The sequence below is a fragment of the Coturnix japonica genome, chromosome 23, assembly GCF_054131305.1.
Source record: "Coturnix japonica strain WE chromosome 23, WE-NBRP24, whole genome shotgun sequence".
NCBI classification, from domain to species: domain Eukaryota; kingdom Metazoa; phylum Chordata; class Aves; order Galliformes; family Phasianidae; genus Coturnix; species Coturnix japonica.
In genome coordinates, this window is record NC_140685.1 from 2,009,313 (window position 1) to 2,029,284 (window position 19,972).

The 19,972-nt window shown below is 44.3% G+C and overlaps 1 protein-coding gene across 5 annotated transcripts in view; it reads right to left on the bottom strand.

The window, feature by feature from the left end:
• SHISA6 (shisa family member 6) overlaps nucleotides 1–19,972 on the bottom strand; it is a 193,686-nt gene that overhangs the window by 119,329 nt on the left and 54,385 nt on the right. Inside the window, exon 5 of one of the 5 annotated variants that reach the window (XM_085522729.1) lies at nucleotides 10,714–10,831. The exons of the other annotated variants lie outside the window; for them this stretch is intronic. Coding sequence (XP_085378855.1) covers nucleotides 10,806–10,831 — 26 coding nt within the window. The 3' untranslated portion in view covers nucleotides 10,714–10,805. Of the gene's footprint in view, nucleotides 1–10,713; nucleotides 10,832–19,972 lie in introns of those variants that run through there. 5 annotated transcript variants of the gene reach the window in all.

Here is a 19,972-nt window from a genome sequence, read left to right on the forward strand (position 1 = left end):
CACGTGCTGCAGGATTCAGGCCAGTTCCCATCAAAGTCAAGCTGATTATTTTAATTAGCTTTGTTTCCTTCCAGCCCCCTGACTCTTTACTCCGCTTATTATGGCAACTGATTTAAATGTTGTTAACCTCAATCACAACCCAATTAAAAAGTCCACCATAAATACAGTGGTTTTGCCATCTTGACTCAAAACAATTAATGCAAGTGACAGCAAAATAACTCCCACTCATCATGCCTGTCTGGGGAATGTGGCACAGAAGTGGGGACCATTTGCCAATTGGGAGTGTCATCTACTAACGGCACCAACCCCTTTTGCATCCCCACAGGCAGCACAGACACTGGGGAGCTCAGAGATCTGAGGACAGGGAGATGGAGAGGAGGTCACTGTGGAGTTCCACTATGCCTGTAATGATACCAATAGGAAAGCAGGCTTCTGCACTGCAGGAAAAACCTCGGGGGCTAAAGCTTCAAGAGGGACATGGTGGAGAGCCTGGAAGCCTCATCCAGAAGCTGCATGGAGGCTGCTCTTCCAGCCCTGGCATAAGGTTGGCATCAAGTCCTTTTCTTATAGCTCCTAAAACCCTCTCAGCATTACATTCTGGTGTTACAAAGCATTAGGATCACATTTTCCCTTCTGTCACAGTGAGAAGAGAGTTAAAGAAAAACTATTTGCAGTTGGCTGACCCCAAATCCCAGGGACTGAAGGCTCTTTCTAAAATGCAACTTGCTGCAGCCCTGGGCTACACCGAGGAGGATTTCTGTCTGCCAGAACCTCCAGACCAGCCTTTCCCTCCTTCCAATACTCAGCAACCTCCTCAAACATCCCTGCTCAGAAACATCCCTCTGCCATCAGTTTTCTTCCTCCTGACAGCTCAGAAACCCACCACAAAGCTTTTTGCAATGCAGCTCATATCAAAATCCCTTATCCCCACCACCACGCACGCACACACGCTCGCAGTCCTCTATTTACAGATTGCAAATTGCCTTTGCAGCATGCACACACACACACACAAATCTCAGCACAGCGGGGACCTGGGTGCGCTGTCGGAGGAGCAGCAAGGAATGCTGCAGGTCGCCATCGGTGTGTTGATAGCGAGGGCAATGCTGCGGCTTGTTCTCCAGGCTGCAAAGCTGGGGAAGTGCTATATAAAACGCTGGGCATGGATGTGTGCCAGGAGGTAGTAAACAAACTAGGAGCTCTTTTTCCTCTGGCTTTCACTCCAGAGCCTTGTCTGTCTGTGGAGGAGCGTGTCCAGCTGCACTGGGCAGATTTTTCAGACTCTAAAATCAGCACTTTTGTTTATTCTTTTTGGTGATGGAGAGGAGGAGGAATAATTAACCCTGCTTTGCAGAGAGCCAGGTGAGCAGCAGGGAGCTGCATGGACTCTGGATCCAGGCCAAAGGCAGTAAATGGTATGAGAGCAAAGTTCAGAGCTGCCTTCAAACCTCTTTCACATAATGAAAGCATGAAAGCAGATTCACACGATGGATGAACATGAAAAGCCAAACATATCGATCACTCCGTACATCGCTGGCAACCAGCTGTTCTGGCAGCAGTCTTACAAGGGCTTTGCTGCAGTCAGACACGAGATAATGAGGAGCAAGCAGAGGAGCCTGGACCGGGTGGGTTTTATTCCCAGGGAGAAACCCTGCTTGTCCCAGCGTCACCTGCGCTGCTCTGATGCTGCTCACAGTGACCGTGTTTTCTAGATGGTGGACTCTGTCCAGCAAACGCGCTTGCTGTGTGCCTGCAACCTGCTGCACAGAGGCAGAGAAGCAGTGGCAGTGCTGCAGGGAGCACCGGGACGGCAGAGCTGCCTGAAGGGCCCAACCATCCCAACCCTCTCCCTCCCTCGGGCTCTGATCCACGACTCCCGAGGCGGGTGGTGCTCAAGGTAAGACAGCGTTTCACGTTCGTTCTTCTCCGTGCAATTAGGCAGAATGAGGCCTCTGCACAAGGCAGGGCTGGCAGACAGGGGAGGCAGCAGCACGGGGCTGCCTGCAGCGCACGGGCACACAGTGGTGCTGAGGCTGCCTTGGGCAGGGATGTTGGGTGGAGAGCTGGGGACAACAGGAGATTTGACCTCCACCATTTTCTCTGCCTCCTCATGCCGTTCCCTGTCTCAGCCCAAATATTCTCACTCTGAACATCGGATGCTTACCAGCTTCCTTCCCAAAACTAGCAGCCCTTGGGGATGCTTCAGGCCTATGCTGCATCCACCTCCCTGAACCTGGGAATCTGGAAGCCATGAGGAAATGGTGACCTTCATCTGTCCCTGAGCGGTGACTGTGTGTTTTCAGCTCAGAAAGACAACAGTTCCCTGGGCTGCAGCAGCAGAGGGCTGGCAGTGGGCAGGGAGAGAACTGTCCCCCTCTGCTCTGCCTTCTTGAGGCTCCATCTGGAGCACTGTATCCAGGCCTGGGGCCCCCAAGACAAGAAAGATGAGGAGCTGTTGGAGTGGATCCAGAGGAGGGTCACAAAGATGCTCAGAGGGCTGGAGCACCTCCCTTATAGAAACAGACTGAGGGAGCTCACAGCTTGTTTATCTGTGGGGACACATCACTGCAGTCTTCCAGAACTTGAAGGGAGCTTATAAACAGGAGGGGGGCTGAGTTTTTATGTGGTCTGATAGCGAGAGAACAAGAAGGAATGGTTTTAAACTAAAAGAGGGCAGATGGAGGTTATATATTAGGAAGAAAATCTTTACTCAGATGGCAATGTGGCCCTGGCACTGCTACTACCCAAAGGAGTGTGAGTGCCCCATCCATGGCGGAGCCCAAGGACATGGATGGACTCTGGGCAGCCTGGACTGGGGCAACCAGCACAAAGCAGAGGGGCTGGAGCTCAATAATCTCTGAGATCCCTTCCAACCTATGCTATTCAATGATTCTCTGATTCTGATTGTCTTCTGGGAGCCAATTCAAGAGCCCAAGAGGCACCAGAACAAAGGAGGGACACAGCAGGATATGGCTACCTGAAGGCCCCCCAGGAAGGAGGCCTTGGTCTACTGGCACCAGGCCCTGCACTCAGTGCCACAGCCCATGGAGGAAGGGCTGTGCACCAAGAGCCCCAGAGAAAGCCCAGCAGCTTTTCCCATGGGAACCACCTTCCCAAGACACCTTTTGGCCCATTTGTCTGTGAAACTGCCGAGATAAAGAAAAGCATGGCTCCCATGACAGCACTGCTCCTGCCTGGATGCCCAAGCCTTTCTTTAGAAACATCTAAATAGAGATAAAAATAAGATGATGTAGTATATCTCATCCTCCACGCCATGGGCTGTGGTTAAGCCCTTGTCCCCTGTACTGCCTTTTGTAGAGCTTCCATCTCCTCCCTTGACCTTCCATTACAGATGCATGTCTACTTCAGGACCCATCCTTCATCTGGCTCCCAAGCTGAAGGGATGTCTCAGAGCTGTCTAACATTGCCCTCCTTGTACCCTCCATCAAAGTTTCTATTCCTTTCTGTTGCTAAAGTCAGGGTTAACAGAGCCTCTGCATCAGCCTGATCCCATTCTCATATGGGTTCATATGGTTTCTGATGGAGAAAACATGTGACCTGTGTGTCCAGGTCCTCAGGACTCCAGGCAGCTGCACTGGAAAGCATGGTTTGATTCCGTGGGCACAAAATACCCTTTTCTTGAATGCTCTTCTCTGTCCTCACAGTGCCTGGGGTTTGAGATGTCTTTTTCTTTTGTGGTAAAAAATATATATATATTGAAGAAGAATAATAACAGAGATTGCAGGGAAAGATGGTTTTGTGTTTAAAGAACTGGATGCTGTTTTGAAGACCAAGGTTCTTTCTCAGCATTTCTATGTGATGTCAGGTGAAACTACATCCTGTTCTGGTCACTTGTTTCCTGTTTTTTTTTGGCTTTTGGATTTATTTGCCAGTTCCTTACTGGAACTTACTGTGTTTTCACCCCAGCAACTCTAGTCCCAGAATGGGATTCTTTTTTTCCTTGTAGATGCTCATTTTCCCTCTATTAATTATACAAACCGTCTAACCCACTCAAGCAACTAACTACCTGACAGCAAAGGCAACAAGATGTATTTTACCTGGTGTTTCAATTTGGGAATGTTTTTGTGCTGTGTTTTATTTCTTTTGTTAACTTCCATACTCTGCAGCCTTCTTGTCCTTCCCTGTCACTAAATCATTATCCTGATTCTGCACCAGGGTTTTCCGACTCACAGGGTACAGTTCACTGAGCACTACGAAGCTCAAAAAAGCCCAACAAACCAACCCCAAGCCTGAATAAAAAAAAGATGTTCAGAATTCAGGTCCAGAGCTGGAAGATTTTAAATGCAGCAAAACTGCAGCTCATGTGAACTGAATGTTCTGTGAGCAGAGCTCGTGTTTGATTTGTTATTTATCAGCGGGCAGTCTCAGTGCTACAGATACATTCAGCAGCAACCACGGGGGATTTTAGGAGAGCAGGGAGCTCAGGAGAAGCAGCAGACAGGAAGGGCAGTTCTGTAGTTTGCTAATGCCTTCCTCTCTCCTGCATCCCTTCATAACACAAGTCTCTGTTCTTTACAGCTGCTCAAACCCTCTGCTGTTGTCATGCGTAGGATTAGGTTCAGAGGGAATTATTATTTTCACGATCCCCTTCTTTTTGTTCTCTTTTTTAAATGCTACATCTGTACAACCTGTGAACAATAATTGGTCTTGATTAATTCACCCCAACGTTGTGCGCTTCTAAATGTGCCGAAATGTCTTTCATTTATAGACACTCAGAAAGAAGGGTGCAGTGGCATGACAGGTAAAGAGATAAAATGACCCCTGGGAGAAAAGCTTTGATGGAGTTTTGGAAACTCTGCTTTCTGAAGTAAGAAATCAGGAATTAAGATTAAGGCTGTGCCTTAGCTTTGTCTCCTGGTGTCTTAAAGGATGGCGCCTCATTGTTTTGATACATTTGTGTGTCAATTTAATGTGCTGTGCAATGCAGCTTCCATTATTCATACCATACAGTGTAAGGTAAATTACAGCATCCTGTTTTGGATTTGCTTGAACTTCCACTTGGAAAGGAACCCGAAAGAGAACAGGCCATGCTGGAAGAAAATCAATTCCTATAGACTTTCCTAAACTCTCTAATGAGACTGATAGTAAATCAAGAACTAGTTTTACTGCGAAGAAGCCCCATGAATTGGGTAACCTCTGCTAGTTTCAGTTATCTACATAAATGTGTAAAGTCATGAAAACTGGGTATCTCTTTATAAAATCTCAAGAGCTAAAGGCTCAAAAGCAAAATACTTTATTTTGGTATCAGGATTCAGAACTATTCTATATTCAGGAATATACAAATTATGAAACTCTGAAATGTATAAATTATAATAGAAACCAAGTAAATTTGCATAATTGAAGGAAAACTGTGCCTCTATTCCACAAACACATTTTAAAAATGCCAGGCTGGGAAGTGATCTGGATTTACGTCTTACAGCACCAGGAGGTGATGGGATGACTGAACACCTGATAGATACATCTGGAAAAGCTTCCCCTGTACATGGCTGTGCCTGAATTAGATGAAAGCACAAAGCCATCAGCAAGGATCAATGGCTCGGGAGGAAACATCTCAGTGGTCTTCTTTCAACCTCACAAGTGTGAGACTCCTGAAAGACCTAATTAAATGGTTAAAACGGTCGTGTGAGATGGAAGGAGCTAAGATGAGGATCACAAAGGTACATGATAAATGTACCACCACAAGGTCATACATCATTTAGCTGCTCTTTGTGCAGATGCCACATGGATCACTGCAGGGATGAACAGAAGACATAAGCTTCATTCTTTTTCTTCCCTGCCCCTGGTAGAAAAGGCCCAGTACATATTTTAGTAGTTGGTCATTTTCTCTCTCTAGAGAAGTCTATAAGATAAAGAGTTAACAGAGTTAACACACAATTATGCCATATGAGCTAACAGAATATGCCCATTCCAGCAGAGGCTTATCAGCAGCTTCTGATGCCACATGGGAACCTCACTGGCTTTTCAGACTCAAAGGGACTTTGCTTAAGTTCCATTCCAAAGGAAACAGCTTCAGCTCATTATTTGCAGACAGCATCTGTCACTTTTCTATGCCAGTGGATGCTGATCGTCCTCAAAGAACATTGTACAAATGTGCAGACTGCTGTGTGTTGAGAAAGGACTGCTATTATATCAATTTTCCACTTGAAAGCAGCAATAACAGCAAATAAAGCCAGAGCCACATGACTCTGTTGGATCTGGGGCACTTTCACTGAGGCATTCACCCTAAGTGAAAGACAAGAAACTAAGCAGGGAGGTGTGGACTGTTGCAATGCTGCCAGTGTGTTACTGAGTACTCCTTGGTAACCCTGTGAAATGCAGAAAATGGGTGGACATGCAGAAACTGGTGGATAAAGCAGATGTGAGGAGATGTCACGTGTGTTCTCGTTTGGACCTGCTGAGGGAGCTTCTTCACAACGCAGCATTGGAGAGTCACCTGCCATTGGGTTCCACCAAAGCTCTCCTGGAGCAAAAGCTATTATGAAGTGTAGATTCTGTGATCTTCAGAGCATCTGAGGTGCCTCTGTCTCCTAGCAGCTGCAGCTGTAACTGGCCATATCCTGTGGCAGTGTTGGATGACAAGCATTTGCCATCAGCCCCTGTATGAGGACAAGGCATTTAAGGATAATTGCCATCCCTCCTTCACATTTCATGGCAGGCCAGTGACTCTGGGAGATGAAGACACAATTATTTCATGGCTTCTGCCACATTCATACCCTGAGATTCCTGCAAACAGTTCTGTTGGAGCATTTGGGGCATTTACTTGGGGTACTTTCCTTGTAGTTAGCAGTGAGGAAATCAGGTGCCTCCTGGATGTCATGGGTCAATTAAGGTGACCTCCCTTAAGAACTAAAAAATGAATGGAGATACAAGTGGAAGATGTCAAGCAGCAGGCATGCCTTGGCATTTCTTCACTTCTCTTTCTATGACCACTGCACCACATGAGCCATATTCTCCAAAACCTCCAGGAGAATCTGAAAAGCTACCTGGGAGAGTTGCGGTTCAGATGGAATTAATGGACAAATGTGCCCTTGATTTTAGGAGAAGATTTCACTATCAGTAACTTGTTAACTTGATCTGTCACATCTGCAAGTGTAGCACCTCAGGTCAACCCCTGAACTTCCATAAGACAAACTTCTGGCCACCTGTAGAACAGGTAAATATTATGGTTTTAGATGCTGCTTCTCCCCAGGCCTGGGCAAGGAATGAATTTTGAGGAGAAAGAAATTACAGATGAATTACACAAGGTGCCCTGTTGGCAAGAAGCAGCTTAGAGAAGAGTGAGATGTAATATCACATTAAAATGGGTGATCTCCATTGTGCCCTATGAAGGAAAGGAAGCTGGACTGAAGGGATGTGCTCAACCTTCTCCCAGGGTTTTACAAATGATGTCAAAAAGCTGACGTTCTGAAATGTGTCATTTCACTTGGATGACCCAGATAGCAAACCTGGCAGCTGCTCTCAGGGTATCGCTGTTGGCTGTCAGAGCTACAGCCAACAAATATTTCCAGTTTTCATTTTAAAGGGCAACGTTTTGGACCCAGTGGACTCAGGTTTTAAAGCACCCGTGGAGCATTTGGAGGAGGTGACTTGTGACTTTGATCAAGATTGGAATGTTGTATTTCAGCATTCATGCCCAAAACACATTTCATAAAGCATTTCAGGTGCATCTGTCCTTTCAGAAAAGTGCCTTTAGATCAGAATTTCTGTTTCCATTTTATCATGGCTATTTTATTATTTTTTCCATTCATGATTTTTTTGCTTAACCTTTTGGGTAAGAATGTCATCATTCTCCATGGGCTTCTGCAGCATTCTAATGGGAAGCGTCAGATTTTGAGAATACATATGGATTTCAGGGAACAGTAATTCCTTCTATGTTTAATTAGAATGCAAACAGCTGCTCCATACACTGGCTGTCCTCCAGAAGGGTCGGGATTTAGAACTGGATGGAATCTTTAAAAAATACAGCCTGATTCTTATCTCACTGGAACCGGTAGGATTTGCATTGCTGACTTGAGTGGGAAAACGTCAGGACTGGTGTTAAGAGGATCTCGCAGCTGAGCGATGAGCTGGAACATCAGTAGTACCAGATCAGCAGCTTTTGTCCCAACAGGTTAGCTGACATCACACCCCAAGGACACCTTTTTGCAGCTCTCCAGTAGGTCCTTGTGTTGAAAACCCATGCAGAGAGAAGTTACATGTGCCGCCTTCAGCAGGTAATCCCAGATTTCCCCGAGACAGAGTTTTAGTGGTATTACTATATGCCACAATTTGATACTGAGGTGAAACAAATCCTTTCTGGATCTTTGCTCCCTGGAGCGGAGTGTCAGCAGCAGCAGACTGAGCAGTCGCCACTTGCAGCCAATTTACTTGAGCAAGGTTTTGAAATAACTTTGTGACAACCTCCTAATGAAAGCGAGGACAGCGTTGTTCTAAGAAGTCTAATTGATTGCAAATGTCCGGCGCTTCCCAGTCCAGGGGAAAGCATTGCAAGAGCCATAAATAAGCAGTGTAGCTCAGGGCTCATACATCATTTTAAGCATTCACCTTTTGGAAAAGATGGGAAACGGTGAAATAAACAGAGGCTGGTTCTGGTGGTACAGCTACATTGGATTTATTAAATAAACGTGGAGAATAGTCCACATCTCTTGCAAAGTCAATATGTATGGTAATAAAAGGATGAGTGAGGCAGGGTGTATATATGTGGGTCTGCATGGATGTGGTTCGGGATGAAAACAAGGTGGAAATATGGAGCTGTGTAGCAGCTGGCATTGGCACAGACATTGAGAATATTGGGAGTCCTACCGATGCTTCAGCAAGTCTACTGAAATGACCTTGAACATCCCAGATTTGCCACTGAAGCTGCTTGAAGACAAAGATAATGCTGCTATGTCATTTCTAATTAGATTTTTAAGTGCTTCGGGGTGAGGACTGACTTTTCACCGGGGATACAACAGCATCCAGCAGAATGAAGCTCTGAAGCACAACAGAGCATCTGACTTTATTATCTGAATAATGACCAAATCATAAACAGCATAATAATAAGATGAAAATGATAGGATGGAACAAGAAGTAACACTAGTAATATGATAATAGCAATAATTACAGCCATGCTATTAGTTGTAATTATCTGTGTTCAGGTCTGATCAGAGGGTTGAGTTCAGGAAGGGAATGTGTCCAAATGTACCAGATCATGACACCCACATGTGGGGAGTCCCAGGCAAGAGCTGGGGGTTGGGGAGATTCCATCTCCGTGCAACTTGTCCCCAGATGGCTGTGTGCAGCTGGGTGTCTCAGGGTCACAGCTCTGGATAGGAAGCAAGCAGCCAATAGATGGGGTCAGATTCTGGTGCCTGAATCAGAGGCGTGGGTGATTCAAATGGGCCACCTGGGGCCTCTGCTAAGCCCACGTCACCTCTCCAAGGAAACCAATCCATTGAAGTAATTTGAGGTTCTTTGGTTGTAGTGAACAGCACTATGGGCTGATTCATGAATGGTCACTTTCAAGGCTAATTCATCAGATACAGGCGTGTCTGAACTTAGACTGCGAGTCTAACATGCCTCCTGTGCAACCTGGATCAATGAACATCATTTCTTTGTTCCTTCACTGCCATGCCATGGTATCACACAACTCTTTCTTTTCCTGCAGCTACACAACACCTACACAACAAAGTTCTGACTTTTCCTGGATTCAGTAGGTCCTATTGATGTACCATTAATCTACAATAACAATTATTACAAACAAAGCCTTCCTTAGATAAGTACTGAACAATCCTGCCCTCTGGTTTCATTTGAAGAATGTCTTTTAAGCTTTATCTTTGCAGTAGATAAAATAATCTGCTACCAATCTGTGAGCACTGGCTGCAATTTATATCTACCAGTGCAGAGGTTGGTTGATCACCAATAAAGGCAGTAACCTGGCACAGCTGGAAAGTGTAGAATAATATCAGGTTGGATATTAGGAAGAAATTCTTCTCAGAGAGAGTGGTGATGCATTGGAACAGGCTGCCTGGGGAGGTGGAGGAGTCCCCATCCATGGAAATGTTCAAGAAAAGAGTAGATGTAGTACGGAGGGACACGGTTTAGTGGGCACGGTGGGGATGGATTGATGATTGGACTTTGTGATCTTAATGGTTTCCAATGATTCTATGATTCTATGAACTGAGAGTAGCTTCCTGAAATGCCTCCCATAACCTAGAGCAATGGCAATCATTTTTGTTGCTCCTGCACTGGCATGTCATGGTATCACTCAACACAGGGAGCAGCGATGGGAATTCTCCTGAGATATTTCCCCTTCTGGAGAGGCTGGGAGCTGCAAAAGCAAATTCATGTTGAACTACTGGAAACAAAGAAATATCAGAGGGGAACATCCCCCTATGAAAGTCAAAGCCAGCCACAGCTTTATTCCTGTTATTGTTTTATTTTGGATTTTTAGCTGAAAAGTGATTATCTTAAAAAAAAATTGGAGAAAATCAGAAGTTTTCAGAAGACTTTAGGTGGTTCGGCACTTCTTCCTGTCTTTGTAAGAGATGGCAGGAGGGTGTATTCTGTTAACTGTATGTGTAGGAACATGGCACCTGCTTCTTCAGGGCAGACCTTCCACAATCTTCTAGCACTTGCACTTTGCTGGACAAAGCAGGAACTACTGGAGGTGGAACTGTCTCCTCACCAAGGACCTGAAGGTGCTTCAATGCCAAGTGCCACTGTCATGGAGGGGATGTGACTGATGCTGCAGCAGCAGAGATGTTGCACTTGCATGGATGCTTCTCAGACTTGCTGTGGAGCATCTGCTACCTGTAGTTTTCCCCATACAAACCTGACAAGTAATCAAGGATAAGACTAGTAAAACCATGACATGCATGTTCCTTTAAAAGGAATATTTTTAGGGGCCACAAAGCAGGCAGGAATCTTCAGCTGCATGCAACTCCTCCATTAAGAAACCCATTACCCAGCACTTACTGCAAAGTAGACACATGGATGCATATTTACTTAGCCTTTTCCTCTCTTTTCCTTCATTGAGCAAACACTGACTTCAGACCAATACATCACAAATTCGTAGTTTTTACTTGGAGATCTCTGACAAATAAACTTACTGTACTATGCTGGTACCCTTGAGAGGCTGATGCACATTTTCCTCTCCCACTGCACAAGAATTGAAGAACAGGGCCAAATGAGTAGCCTGCAGTGGAGTTCTGTAGGGAAAGGCTTCACTGGAAGCCTTGCAAACTGGGAAGTAAAACCATGTGTGATATAGAAAATACTATGGGCAGGCATCCTTTTTCATCCAATGATAAATAGAGACTTTGATGAAAGAAATATATTCTTTCAAAAGTGTATTTTAAGTGAAAACTGGGAACTTTTGCATTCAAAACTTGTTCTGTTTTCAGTGGTTTTATTCCCCATGCTTTGCAGTTTTGTAATTTTATTCAGAAAGCTGCATTTGTTTTGTGCTTGTGGGCACACATGTATTTGTGAATAACTGATTCTGTCTAACTGGGATTATTCATACTGTTAACCTCCTCCACAAAACTACAAGATTGACATAAATACGTTTTTGCTCAATTTTAAATTGGGTTGACCCCAAATTACTATGGAGCGAAGGTAGCTTTGGGACTAAATAGAATGATGTCTTTGGAAATGGAGAACATGTTAGTTATGTTGGTAGACAGATTGCCTGACAGGGGCTTAAACAGAGCACTTAAGATCTGTCTTCAGCATCTTATTGTCTCTGATGAGATCATGATTCAGACTACTGGAGCAGTATCTCAAGTACATGGACCCTCAGGGAGAAGAACTGGCTCCAAGGACAGCATTTTGATGCATAGGTTAGCAGTGAATTCAGGTTTAATTAGCTTGTCTCTGCCAACTTAAAACATATCATCCAATAAGATTACAAGTAGGAGGCAAAGACAGCCACACTCAGGTTTACAACTTGAGTTGCAGACAAGAGTGACCACACAGAAATAAATTCTGCAGTCAGATGTTGCCAGGACAAGGATCAGTCCCCCACAAATAATGTACCTGCCAGGGAGATGCCTAATTAAGCCATAACAAAGCCATTTGTCATGACCAAGGTGTATTAACTACTTGGACAAATGAGAATCTTAGAATCACAGAATCACCAAGGTTGGAAAATACCTCCAAGATCATCAGCCCAACCATCTACCTATCACCGATATTACCACTAAGCCATGTCCAACATTTAGCCAGGCTCTACCACAGGTCAGCCTTTCTCTCTTTCTCTCTCTTTTTTTTAGGGCTTCATATTGTTTCATACAGCTCTGCTGTGGTCTCAGCTCCTGGCAGATGCCTGAGGCTCATTGGTCCTTCTCAGGGCCTCCTTCCAGCCCACACAATGATGCCATTCACCTTCAGGTTTTTGTTCAGTTTTCAAGCTTTGCTTTTCAAGTCACAGTTTTAATGTTTTTTTGGAGGACTGCAACCCCAAGAGAATGAACCATCCAGAGCTAGAAAAAGAGTTTACAGAGTGCATCAGCACTGCCAAGTACTTGCTGCAAGGCGCTTCACAAATCCCCGCTATTGCAAGAAATCCATGCAGCTAGTAAGTGTTCACATATATATTAGCTAGGTGTGAAAAAACAGAACTCCAGTGACATTTAGAGCAAGTAATATAAGGGACTGAGCAATACTGCGGCACAAAATTCAACCTATGGTACCAAACAGTTATGGGAAACCACTGTGTGCAACTCCATGCTTCCCTGGAGGCTGGATGGCAATATATGAAGAGCAGATTTCCCCAGTCACAACAGCCAAGGCCTAAATCTAAGTTTCCCTCGCATTTATGCATTGTTATGACCTGTTTCAACACGGCAATGACTTAGAAAACTTGAATTCCTTGGGCAAGCTATCTCAAAGAGTTCAGTATAATTGTCAGTATCATTGTTGTTATCACTGTTGTCATCATCATTATTATTTCCGCAGAGAAATGTTTCATCTTTTTCCAAGTAAAAATCAGCAAGGAAAGGGTTTGCTTGAATTTTAATAACTTCACCTGTCTGTTCTGAAGCAGGGGGTTGATGCCCTGTAGGGCACTTAGTAGGAGCTTCTCTTTTACTTCTTTTTAATGTTACATGAAATAGCAAAGTGGATCTGAAATTCCAGAAGCAGAGCAACAAAAGCATTCTGCTCTCATACCTACAGCTGAAGGCAATTAGAAGTCAATTGTGAATGCAAGTGCCAGAAATGCAAGCAGAAGTATTTTGTGCAGGAACTGCAAGACTTGACACAGAGATAGGAGTTGGTTGAGGGAACTCAGCTGATAAAACAGGTAGGAGTACATGAGAATGTTATGAGTGAAAATCTCTAATCTGCCATTAGTAAATTGTCTACAGTGACAACTTTGGCTTTAATCTGAGCAGACCTATCTATCTGTAATAGAAATACCACTTCTTCCCCTAAAAAAGGTGTCAAAGAAAGTGAAAAATACCATGGGAGAAATAATATGCTCTGATCGTCCTAGAGAGAATGATGAGGGAACTGATATTTCTGTATTCAGTACAGAGCATGGACAATGTGCAGTAAAGCATTCCTAGCACCACAGATACATAGAGAGCCTAATGAGATACTGAGCGGGTACCCAATCAGAAACAGCATCGGTATTGTGCCCAGGATGAGACCAGAGCTGTGTGCAACCATGTAAAACCTCAATCAGAATATTACATATAAATGAGCCCAGTTACCTTAGTTCTGTCACTCACACTTGAAATTATGACCTTGATTTTTATTATTTTTTATAATGCAGTGATTGAGAGTGAAAAAAAAAAATGACACGGTCAAGCCTCTGTGCACCTTTACTGGGTTTCACAACAGAGACTGAAAGTGTCTGCCCTTAGAAGATGAGATGTTATGCCTTGACTACAAAGAGCACCTTGCTGTTGACAAATAGCACATCCAGCTGGCTTTATGGAAACTCCAGGTTCTGATTGCTTTTAGCAACAACTGAGTTCCCAGGCTGCATATTGGCAGCCTGCTGTTCACCCAGATCCCCAGCGGCCCTGCTTCCACACTGGGTGTTATGGGAGGGGGAAGAAAGCCAGGCTGCTTTGCCATGACCCAGCAGTGCCCTCCAAGCATCCTCGCTTTTGAACTATCCTGTCAGTCACCTTATTGATCACTTTGAATTATGCTATTAATAGAAATGTTAACTTTGCCATCAAATGCAATTAAAGTCAGACTAAAAAGCACTAGTGAAATTTGCAACGGTGCTCTGAAAATGCAGCCAGATGCTCTTTGCGTTTTGAGCTACCTAATATCTTACAAATTCCATTACTTTGACCCACCTGTATTTACTGCCCTTAAGCCCAGGTATTCGATGCTACTGAAGATGAGATAAAGGAGGTAAGAGCCCCCTACTCTACCTATAAGGCCATGGCCAACTCCATGGACACGCTGTGAGTCTCTTCGTGTGTACGGTAAGTTGTGTTGTACCTGTCAATCCAACATAAAGGTTAATTTCTTTGTTCTTCAGTATTTTGATACAGGGTGTATGGAAGCAGGTCTTCTTGCCTCGAGGCACTGCTCTTACAAAGGCACAGAAGGCCTTTGGATGCTGTCTCACCCCAAAGATACCACTCTGTATGTAGCTGCCCATCACCACCCAGCCGTGAGGTCCTGCTGCTTCTTGTGGACCAGATGGCACATAACTACCGATTTCTTTTTACAGGTTTCACTAAACACACAGCTACTGCCAGGTAATGCTGCAAACCTAATGCAGAGCATTACCAGTCCTGTATGACTTCAGTTAGATTTTCATCTGTACGCTTTAGAGGTAGTCACGTAGCTAAGTGACACTGAACTGAGAAATCTATAAAGTGGAGTGTCTTTGTTATCCACCTCATGCAAGTAGTAATGTCATCTTTAGCTCTTATTTGTGCCAATTAGCTAAAACCCCATGGAGGAGGACTAGATATATAATTCCAGCTGGAGCTGATGCGTCATGTGTGGCTGCTGCCACAGGTCCTCAGCTCAGACTCATCATTCATCTAACCAGTCACAGAGGTGCTCTGGCAGTCCCATCCAGATGATGCTGATTTAGTCCCTTTGGTCGGCTGAAGCTGGTAATAAATCAAGTCCATAATGAGGTGAAGTTGCTGTTGGAACATGCTATAACTACATCATCACTCCAAAAGGAATTACAAGGTAAAATGGCTGCTTGATATCTGGTAATTTCACTGGGAGCCTTTCTAATTGGTTTACTTATTGAATGACCTAGCGTGATTTATATATACAGAAGGTTTGTTGATCTGAGATAATATGGAGTGAATTTTCCCAAGTCATTTATACAAGCATTGGGATAACAGTGCATAGCAGCACTCAGGACATATCTTTCTTCTTCTGGGACAAGGGGTACTTCGTAGGGATTTTGCACTCATGCACCATTTTTCCCCTTGAAAATAAATCCCAAAGGTGGCTACAATATCAATATTATACAATTCCTTTCCCCTTCACTAAAATAGGGCAGCCCCAATAACATACTTCATATCACAGTGGATTAAAGGCTAGTAATCCCATTGCTGTCTAGGGGATTTAAACACCTTGATTGCCCGTGATACCACTAGAATCTAAGTAACAGAATTTTTTCTGAATGCTTCCACACTGTTTTTGCCTACAGCATCCACCAGCAAACCTTCATTTTCCTGCTTTTCAGCCCACATGTTTCTTTCCTAATTTATTTTAGCTCCTGATTACATCTGCCTGTATCATTCTATACGTTATTTAAGTATGACATTTATTGTTGAATAAGCCCTACTCGTACATGCAGTCATCACTCAACCATACTAATGAGAGGCTAACTACAATTTGTAAGCTGCTGCTGCTCTTTCAGCTCTGTAATTACATCACTGATATTCAACCTTTTTTTGCCCTGTGAGCCACAAGGCCTATTATGTGGTCACTAAAGAGCTGAATGCCTTCTCCACAAAATGGGAGTACTTCTGAACAGGCGCCAAACGGTTGCAGGACATATGGCCTCAGCCCTATTGACATTTCCTTTGCTCTGAAATAGCACCGATTATCCCTCCAAGTGTTCTGCAGGCTGTGTTTTTACCAGAAGCTTTTCGGAGCGCCACAAGGGCTCCTCAGATCTCCTGCAATGAAGTCTAGGATGAGGAAGCCCCACGGCCAGGCCTTGCCCAAGGAGGAAAAGGTGACAAAGGGTCTCATCCATCCACCAGAGAAAGATCCTCAAGGATCCCACAAAGGAGAGTATGCTGAGAAAGGAGAATTCTTGAGTCCTTTCCCCACTGTGAGGCCTCCCATTTTTGCTCCCAGCTTTTGGTGTGGATGCAATTAACACATGGCATGCCCTCCATGGAATGCTTAATATGAGAGTAAGGAGAGACGGAGCAAACGCTGGCCTTTTTTAGTGCTCTTTTACAGCTCCTTCTGTGATCTGAAATGCTGCAGCGTATCATTATCTGTTGATTGCAGTCTTCTGCCCAGTTTTTGCTCTTGCCCAGTCAGCACCCATCTCCAAGACAATCTGAATTAATTGTGTGAAGGATTTCAGAAACATTCAACTGAAAACAAGACAGAGTTGGGCTGATTGCGATCCCAGGCTGTCTGAGGTGGCAAAGCTTTCAAAGCTCGATGGACTTTACAGCTCTTTACCCCAAGGAAGGGGAAAGTTTGTGTCTACACCTCACTAGTGGTACAGCAGACCCAGCATTTCATCAGCACAAAACACATCCGGAAGGTGCCATTAGTTCCCTCAAGCAATTCTTTCTTGGACCTCTAAGGATATTCCGTACCTTCTTTATGAACCTAAGACATCCGCAATACCCCATTTTGTGTCATTGCAGTTGATTCTTCTTGCCTTCCATACTGAAGTATGTGCTGAGGAGTAAATCAGACTTACCAGGTGACTGCTGCCAGGACAACTGTTCATCCTTATCCCAAGCACTGGTACTACACGTGACTGCTACCTCTACCTTGCTGTTCTTTGTGGCTTTTCAGTGGAGTTGGCAGAGGTGTGGATTGCTTATCAGTCAGCTCTAGTGACGCATTAAGTGGATGTTATCCAGATCCACTGACTAAACACAAGTATGACTATTAATTGTTTCTCTCTCTCAAGGAAGAGAGTCGTGTCACTTTGTCACCTAAAGCCTTGCTACCTGCCCAACAAGCAGCATCCTTATCTTTGTGATAACAGCAGTAGTAGTAGAAGTAATATTAATAGCAGAAAAAACAACAATGAATAATATCTCTCTAATATCTCTCTTTGAATATACTGTTAGGCTCACAGGTGTTTGCCTCTTCCCCACAATACCTGAGTTGTTGGGCTCCATCCAGTATCGTGAAAGCCAAGCAGGTTTCCATCCCCAGCTACACAACCATGCATAGATACCTTTAATTCTCCACATCTGCCCACTGCCTACAAAGGAGGTGATTAAAAAAGCTTTTGCACAGCTAGGGGAAATTGTCAGACATGGAAGTGCAGGGAAGACAGATTCCAGCTCTGTGCATAAATTGTTAGTAGTATCATCTTGCCTTCTCCTCCTTTCTTCCTCCCACCTCTCATCTAGGCAGAATTCCGCTGCTCTCAAGGTTCACACGCTTGAGGAAAAATAACAAAACCTGATTTTTCCACTGAGTGTCAACATAGATTAGAGGCTACAGTAACATCTTCAGCATGGGCTGATAATAAATGAACTCAGAAGGTTCAAGTGATTCATATTTGTCATTTGAAAACGTACCAGACCAAATCTCAGGTTTGAAGGAAAAGGTCAGGGAAAAAAATCCAATCTATTAAAGCAGACCGAATTGTTAGCAATGGCCATATTGGAGCTTTTGTTTTTTAATTAAAAAACCATTTTATTTGTCTATCATTTGCTTCTATTGCCCGGCAGATTTTATTTGCCATTTTAAGAAGTAAAATAAAAATGTTCCAAATGCTCTCCTGCCCAGGACTCCCATTTCTGCCCATGCAGTGCACAGTGGAGCCTGTTTGCATTTGATTTAAAATCCTCAGGCTCAGCCTCTCTTTAGGGACTGCGCTGCTTTTATTCACACGCTCCCAGACACGAGGCTGGATGGAGTTTCCTGTGCTGCTCCCTCTCCAGCCGCTGTGCTGGCAAGCAGGTTAAACCAAAGCAATGGTGCAGGGAGATCTTTAAGCAGGTGTTCATAAATTGTTGTAGTTCTGCTTCCACTGAGGAGGCTAACAAAGCTCTCTGGGTTGGCGTATAATGAAATGCAGACTCCCTGTACTCCCCATGTGCGGAAGTGAACGAATTCAGATTCCCTTTTCACTCTCCCAGATAATAACACTTTTGTTTTAACTAATCTTTCACTTTCAGGGGGTGATTAGATGGTTGAGCTGAATGAATCTTATTACTTCAAGCCTTTCCTGCCTGTCTCTCAATGTGTGTTCTGACTCATGTACCTATTTTGATGTAGAAATTATTTAGTAAAGGTATTTTTCCTCCACCTTTAAAAATAGTAGCAGGCAGGTTTTTGGACTGAGCCTTATCTGCGTGCATGGCCAGTCACTGGTGCCAAGCTGAGCAAAAAGCAGGGCTGCTAAAATGCCCTTGCAGATGATATTGGACCACCGAGTAAGAGAATGCGATGGAAATATGGATCGTTAAAGTATCAGAAAATGAATTCTAAACCTGAAAGTACAGCCCTAATGCAGCAGAGCACTCCCTCACATCCTCAAGCTTGTGCTCACTGGATTCAATGGGACCATCCCCAAAGGAGACCAGTGTGGTGCAGCTGTGGGGCACGTGATATGGGATCACTGTGTGCCAGAGCAGAGGAGAAAGCACCACTCTTCCTCCTTCAGCTCCCAGGAAATAGGTGCTGGGATCCAGATCACAGCAAGGGAGAGGCTGCAGTCACAGCTGAGCCAGGAGCAGAGTGTGCCACGTTCTTTAATAGAAATACCACCAACGTATGTACATAGGATTTTCATTGAGTTCCCCATGCACAATACACCCACATACTCAATATGAAGCCACTACCTCTGCCTCATTCTCCCAGCCCAGCCTACGTTCCTATTCAACTCAGCGCTCCCTGTCCAAGACACTTCTTGAATTCCTTATTCTCCCCACAAGTTAATGATCTCCCGGAGCACCATCAGCATCTTCCTGACATCTCTTTCTCCATGCCAGAATGTCTGACATTCAGCTACATGAGTATCACGTGAACCTGGAGTCAACTTCCAAAAAGATCTTTCATAAAAGAAAGCAGATAAAGGAGAGGGGAGGGAGCAGGAGCAGCAGCCAGCAATTTTCCTGCCCCCAATGCAGGGGATTTATCTGTATTTCTAGTTAAGAAAAGACATTAATTGATTCACGTGCTTTACGGCTGCACACAGAGCTATTTCTGGCTGGGAGGAGACACTCTTAAATGGAATGAGTCAGACCAGACCTGCTATGTCACCCTGGGACCCTGGGAAGATTCTTTAATAGCTCCGAACAAATCAAGTTGCTTCACAGGGTTATTTTCTTCTCAGACATCAAAAGGAGAGGGAAAGTATAGCAATTCTAAAGGCTGAAAATAATTTTTTTACATGGTCCTTTGCATTTGGCAAATAGCAACAGGATAATCAAAGAGCTTTGCTCTCCACAAGGCGCTTGCATAGAAATCTCAGCAGGATTTATCAGCCCAGCCAAACCTAATCTCCAGAGACATGGCTCTGAGCTGAGCAAAGTCCAGGCAGGTCGCAGCTCCTCAATTCACTTCCGAGGATTTCTTCTTCCAGATTAACTTCGCAAATCAAACGATTGAATTCAGGGAGTTTAACGGGAAGGGAAGTCTGTAGTTCTGCCTCTTAAAAAGATGTAGAAAACACATCCCATCTCCATCCCACCTCCCCACTGCTTTTCCAGTCAGCAGTGAGGCTTGTTTAAAATTCAAAATGGTGCCAGAAATGAAACCATTTTTAAATCAGAATTTGTCTACAGCGAAGAACTGAGCTGCAGCTGATCTGCTT